Source organism: Argentina anserina, chromosome 6 (genome assembly GCF_933775445.1).
Source record: "Argentina anserina chromosome 6, drPotAnse1.1, whole genome shotgun sequence".
Lineage (NCBI taxonomy): Eukaryota > Viridiplantae > Streptophyta > Magnoliopsida > Rosales > Rosaceae > Argentina > Argentina anserina.
This window is the reverse complement of record NC_065877.1, coordinates 32,762,813-32,769,160: the sequence shown is the minus strand read 5'-3', so window position 1 is coordinate 32,769,160 and position 6,348 is coordinate 32,762,813. Positions and strand designations below refer to the sequence as shown.

Below are 6,348 nucleotides of genomic sequence, written 5' to 3'. Positions count from 1 at the left end.
CCATACATATAGAATTAATATGTAATCTTCGTCTTCATCTGTTTGATTAGTCAGTCTTATACATTCTATATACCAATATATGGTATGAAACTTCAGTTTTCGAAATCCACTTATATTAATCTCATGCATTGACTTCTATATCATAACACCACATTGTGATGATCACATTGTATTGCTGTATTACACTCTCATATTGATATATTTTTACCAGTGTGGACTACGGAGCGTCTCACATAAAGATCGACTTGTCGTTTCATTAGTCACTTCTGTTTGTTAGAAAGGAGGTAGACTCATTCACTATGGGACATATGCTCAAGCTGTCGCCCTGCCATGGACATGAAAAGACTGAATTGTAGTTTTTCTGTTGGGGCCATTTCTTCTTTTCTTACATGGAACTATGGAACGAAATGAATAACAGAAAAATACTTCCTAGTTTACTTTCACTGGGAGTGGTTACTTAGTTTAGTGTGAAGCAGCAACGTTTCAAGCTTGTCGTTACACAGTTGCCGAATATATAATTTTCCGAGTTTTTACGAGTGTAGTGATCGAGAGGTGTGCTGTTTGAATTTGAGTGCAAAAACCTAGAGCCCCCACTTGACTAGTCTGCGTTGTGAAGAACTTCTAGGACTCCTACTACTTGGATGAGGTTGATGCAAAATTTAATACATATTCTTCATTCTCCCAAGTTGCCTCTCTGTCTATCCAATAATCAACATGAGGTTGGTATATTTACGGAATTGAAGCTATATATAATCTCCTGAAAAAAGAAAACACTAGTGTAAATTATTCCGGTCTCTTTTGAGGTTAAGAATTCACAAGATAAATAAATCGAAATTAACTTCAATTTTTTCCTTTTTTCCTTTTTTCCTAACTCAATAATTTCATCAACACAAACTTTGCCAATTACGAAGCCCATTTGGAGTTCGCGAGGGCAATCGAGAACAAATTAGGATTTGAAATTGGCTACAACATCACCAGAAAATTGAACGAACCATTTATCTCATACATGTTACATACAATCACTTTATTATATCTATCTCATTCTCAAACACAAAATGAAAGTAAGAAAATCGACCAAGTTATACACATATCTACGCATGCGACAACACTTCAAAAACCTTGTTATTTTGTTTTTGCAGTTGTCTTTCCAGTTGGAATATCATATGTTCAATAATTCATCAAAATTTGTCATCCTTTCAAAATACACAGTTTTTGTAGACTTGGGTGGATGAGGTGGAAGGTTTTGAATCATTGGATGGAGTAACAAATGTCAAAGGCAACCTTCACTGCAACCAATCTTGTTTGAGGCACCCAAGCTTCACATTGTGCTCATAAGTATCTGATCATAGCCCTCAAAGGAATTTTCTTTCCCATTATGTCAATGCATGTTGCAAAACACTATAAGAGAGAGACAGAGCTGTAAAGGACCGAAGTCCAAGTCTTCACCCACACTCACTTCACTACACACTCCTTTTCTTTTCACAAAGAAAAGAAAAAACACCAAATTGTTACCTCACTACTCTGCTCTTCCTTCCCAAATATGTCTTGAAAAACTTGAGTGACTAAACATCCATGGAGTACGACCTTGAAAATCCACTAACAATTTCCCATGAAATCCACTCTGACTCGGTCACTTCTCTGTTCTCCATCGAATCCGATCACATTCCATCCGAGAATTACTTCCAAACTCTTCAAGCTGGAGACTGTGACATCTCTATTAGAAGAGAAGCCATTGCTTCAATCTCACAGGTACAATTCTCTTAAGAACAGAGATATGATTTCTTAAAATTGGTCCAATTTGCCTATTCAGTGACCCAGAAATTTTATCTTTGCTGCAGCTCTGTTGTAACTCTGATAACTTCTTATCCTACCTTGCTGTCAATTATCTTGATCGGTTCTTGTCCTTCCAAGGAAAGCTGGTAAAGATTGATACTTGGAAACACTTTTCGCTTGCATTTGTTAACGAAATTTGCATTTAGTACTGATTGGGTTCTTCCTTAAACGTCAATTACACAATGGTTTATGAGGTTTAAGTCTCTTGATGAGATCTAGTCTAACTGATGCCTGGGACATTTTCAGCAACCAAAGCCTTGGATCACAAAGCTCCTTGCAGTCTCCTGCGTTTCTCTAGCAGCCAAGATGAAGAAAACTGACTTTTCTGTCCTCGATTTTCAGGTACAGGAGAGCTTTCTTCAAATTAATCAATAATGTCAATAGTGTTTCATTCATTGAAGTATATAAACTTTGATGAGAAATTTGGTGCATACAGGGAGATGGGGGTATCATTTTCGATACTCGAACTATAGAGAGAATGGAGTTTCTGATTTTGGGAGCTCTAAAATGGAGAATGCGGTCCATAACTCCCTTCTCTTTCATTCTTTTCTTCATTTCTTTGTTCAAACTTGACGATCCTCCATTGAGGCTAGCTCTCAAAGACAGAGCCACCCAGATCATCCTCAAAGCTCAAAATGGTCTAGAACCCTTATGACCTTGAGAAAATCATATTTGCACATTTTAACTATACATTTCTCCACCATGAAAATGTTTGTGACTTTCCTTGTATATTTGGTTGTTGCAGATGTGAAGCTTTTGGTGTTCAAGCCATCAATAATTGCAGCCTCTGCTCTCCTCTCCGCTTCTCATGAGTTATTCCCCATGCAATGCCCCTGCTTCAAAAAAGCACTGTCCAACTGTTCATATGTAAATAAGGTAAATAACTAAGTACGTACCTTTCTATATAAGTATACTGATTATATTTTAGTAGTAAACTAGAAATTAACTTAATTGTTTCTTGGTGGCAGGTAAATTTACTGCAATGCTACTATTGTATGCAGGACAGAGTGGTAGATGAGTATGATTCAGTATTGGAGATGGTGTCTAGCTCAGTGACACCGGCCAATGTGTTGGATCATACTTTTTCAAGCTCTGCAGACACTGGAACAACCACAGTGACTAGCATTACCACTTTAAAATTGGAGAGGGACATCAAGAGGAGGAAAGTTAGTGACTGTTGTAACAAGCATCACCACAGGGTTGTCCAAATAAATTTCTCATCAGATCCAGCAAAGCTGAGGCCTAGTTAGAGCTAATGACAGAGCTCAACAATTAATGGTCTCTCCTTCTGTTTATGAGAGTGACACTAGCTAATAAGCTCTGCTCCAATGACAGGAAATGGAGGAGAAGAAAAAAATAGAAAAACAAGTAATGGGAAAGAAAACAAGAGGGGAGCGAAGAAGTTTCGCTAAACAGAAAAATTACAGAAGCTTGTCCTTGCTCAACTGTTGCAACCCGCAACCTTGATCCTACACAAGTTTAAAGTTAAAAGTCCAGACACCCCTAATAAAGAGAATGCATCTACAACAATATTGGCTCTCTTCGGACATGCTTGGATGAAACCAAAACCTGCCAGTGCTGCTTTCATTTTCTCTAGTGGTGAGCAGATCGAAGAGATGAAAAGAAATGGTGGGTTTTTCCCGTTTCTCTTGTTTTCTTCCAATTATTATTAGTTGAAGCTATTTGCCTTTTGTATTTTCTTTAGGTACCAAACAAAGACGAGACATAATAAAAACTAGCTTTGAATTGATATCTTGTATGAGTGTGAGTTGGATTTATGTCTCTAGCTTCAATAGCACAAAAGGAAGAGGCAATAATATTCTCAATAGCTATAGGAGCGTTTTGCGTATACTTCTCCATAATTCTAGAACACTGTCGATGTAGTCAGCGCGGGAAAATTTGGGAAATTACTGTTATGCCCATGTGTCCATTGCGCCTTCTGGGATTGGGGCAGTGCATTAGGAACTTGATGGGTGCTCTTGCTTAAAACAGTACCTAATTTTGGAATAGCTACAGGAATTCTGCAGTTTCTATTCCAGTCGACTTTGAAGTTCTGCTTCGAAATTTTGAAATGGTGTTTCATTAAGAGCGCCATGTACTTAATCAAGTGTTAATATATATTAACGACTGAGGGCGATAAGGCGATTGATGGTCCCGTACTGTTGACATTTCCTAATCCAAGATATCTGGACCTAGTTTGGGAGATCTCTGTACTTCTGTACCCTGGAAGATGATGGCAACTTCACAGAGAGCAAAATGGGACCAGTGGGAAGAAGATATAAGCCAATATACCAGGGACTCGAAGAGAATATAAATACGATAATTCACAATCAGTCAACCACCCAATAAATAATTGTAATTACTAAATTAAAATAATTGCAAACAATACAATCTTGGCGACTAACAATAGTGTCGTACAATATAGCACTATAATCATGTGACAAACTTTAACCATGATTGTAACCTATAGCCTCATTAAAAAAAAAAACCATAAACGCTCCCTCCTTCCCCAAAGCGCCGTACAACAACAACCTTGTCATAGTCCTCTCGTCCAGTGGTGCTCCGTGCCGGTAAGGCTTGCCTCGTCGTCACCATGAGGCCGCCGAATGGGTGTTGTTAGTTTGAAGTCCTTTGGTTTTGCAGATATATGATGTCCGAGGGTTTGAGTGTTGGTTTCGACTTTGTCTCGGTTCGCTACTTCTTCGAGTTCTACGGTAATGGAATGAGTTTCGGGCATGGTACAAGAGGGTGTTGTGTCTCTTGCCGGCAATGGAAGTGTTTGTCTCTTCATCGGGGTAGTGGTGTTGCTCTTGGGGCACAAGATCTCTCTATGTGGAGTGATTTTGTTGCTCTTCGACTCTCGTCTTCTCATTCAGGTGGGGAGGCATGTGTCTTGTTTGCTGGAATGGGCGGCATCTTCTTGAAGGTCGGAAACGTGGACCAGTGTGGCGATGGTATGTGCTCGGTGAAGTGGAGATGGAGACATGATTGAATCAACTTTTGGACTTAGGGTTTTGTGGACTTCATGTATTAAGCTAACCCCTATTTTATTTATTTTCTCTAATAATGCTCATCTCTTTGGGTGAGTGTAGCGGCTCTTGACCCTGTATATCGTTTATTTCGATTCAGTGCCTAGTATTAGTACCTGCATGAGGTGGCTTGTCACCATTTATGCCTGCCCCTTGTAGTCGTCAATGAGTCTCATGCTCAAAGCGGTTTTTTCGCCAAATGAATTCGTTTCACTTGTTTAAAAAAAAAACAATCTTGGCGACTATTACAAATATGATCTCATATACCAAACTGCACGACCAATGTTCAGTAACGTAAGGGTAAATAGGAGAAATCAATGATTTTAGACATTAAAGTTGAAACACTCACGGATGTGAAACAGCAAAAGTATATATTCAATTATTCATCAGGTCCATATATATCGTGTGATTTCAGTTTGTTGAGGGCAGTGGCGGATTCAGGATTAAAATGTCACCTGGGCTAATTTCAATGGTGGACATAGGATTTTATGAAGCGAACTACAACTTTGGGCGAAGGCCAAAATTTTTTTTTTTCATGTTTACAACATAGAGTGTATGAAGTTCATATAATTAAAGATCAATTAAACCTAAATATTCTTACAATTCCCTATAATCTTAAGTTTTTAACTAACTAACTAACATAAATAGGCAGATACTCAATCTCTCATTCGACCATTCTCTAACATACCACCAAATTTCCAATAATTCTAAATCGATAGTTTAACTAACACACTCATATACCTACACTAATTCCTTACAATCTTAACAAACCCAAATAACCAAATAAAATACTCAATCTCTGATCATAATATCATTCATCCATTCAGTAAGACAGTAACAAGACTAATATACTAACACCCAATTTCATATAATCATATTCCAAATTTCCAATAAAATCTGTTTTTAACCAACAAAGTGAAAAAAACCCATATACCCACTAAATTTCAGTATCTAATCATTTAATAATCAATATCTAATTATTTAAATCAGTATCCGATTCAATTTTAAAAAAACTTAGAGGAGAATTGGAAAAGAACTAAACATGTCGTTCTACAGTAAAACGGTAGAAGTGTAGATGAAAGCAGAGAGAACTTCGGACGGTCGGGCCTTCGGCAACGCGGCGGTAGGGAGTGGTGGTGACGGGCTTCAATGATTTAAAAGAAAAGTAGTCGAGTAGAGGGAAGAGCTGAAGAACAGAAGAAAGACGTCTGAGAGAGAGTGAGAGAGACTTCGTCCAATCGATTGGTTTAATTCTTTTTTCTAATAGAATCGTGGTGGTGACGAGATTCAATGATTTAAAAGAAAAGTAGTCGAGTAGAGTGAAGAGCTGAAGAACATAAGAAAGACGTCTGAGAGAGAGTGTGAGAGAGACTTCGTACAATCGATTGGTTTAATTTTTTTTAATAGAGGGTTAGATATTTTTTTTCTAGACTGAAATCTCACCTGGGCTGGATCCATCCCTGGTTGAGGATACTTTGATAGTACA

The 6,348-nt window shown here is 38.0% G+C and overlaps 1 protein-coding gene across 1 annotated transcript; it reads left to right on the top strand.

Moving 5' to 3' along the window:
* The first annotated feature begins 1,511 nt into the window (after positions 1–1,511).
* LOC126800702 (putative cyclin-D6-1) lies at positions 1,512–3,585 on the top strand. The gene is made up of 6 exons (XM_050528109.1): positions 1,512–1,749; positions 1,839–1,919; positions 2,080–2,175; positions 2,270–2,471; positions 2,579–2,709; positions 2,802–3,585. The coding sequence occupies exons 1-6, from the start codon at positions 1,573–1,575 to the stop codon at positions 3,081–3,083; spliced, it is 969 nt and encodes a 322-aa protein (XP_050384066.1). The 5' UTR covers positions 1,512–1,572; the 3' UTR covers positions 3,084–3,585.
* The last annotated feature ends 2,763 nt before the right edge of the window (positions 3,586–6,348 follow it).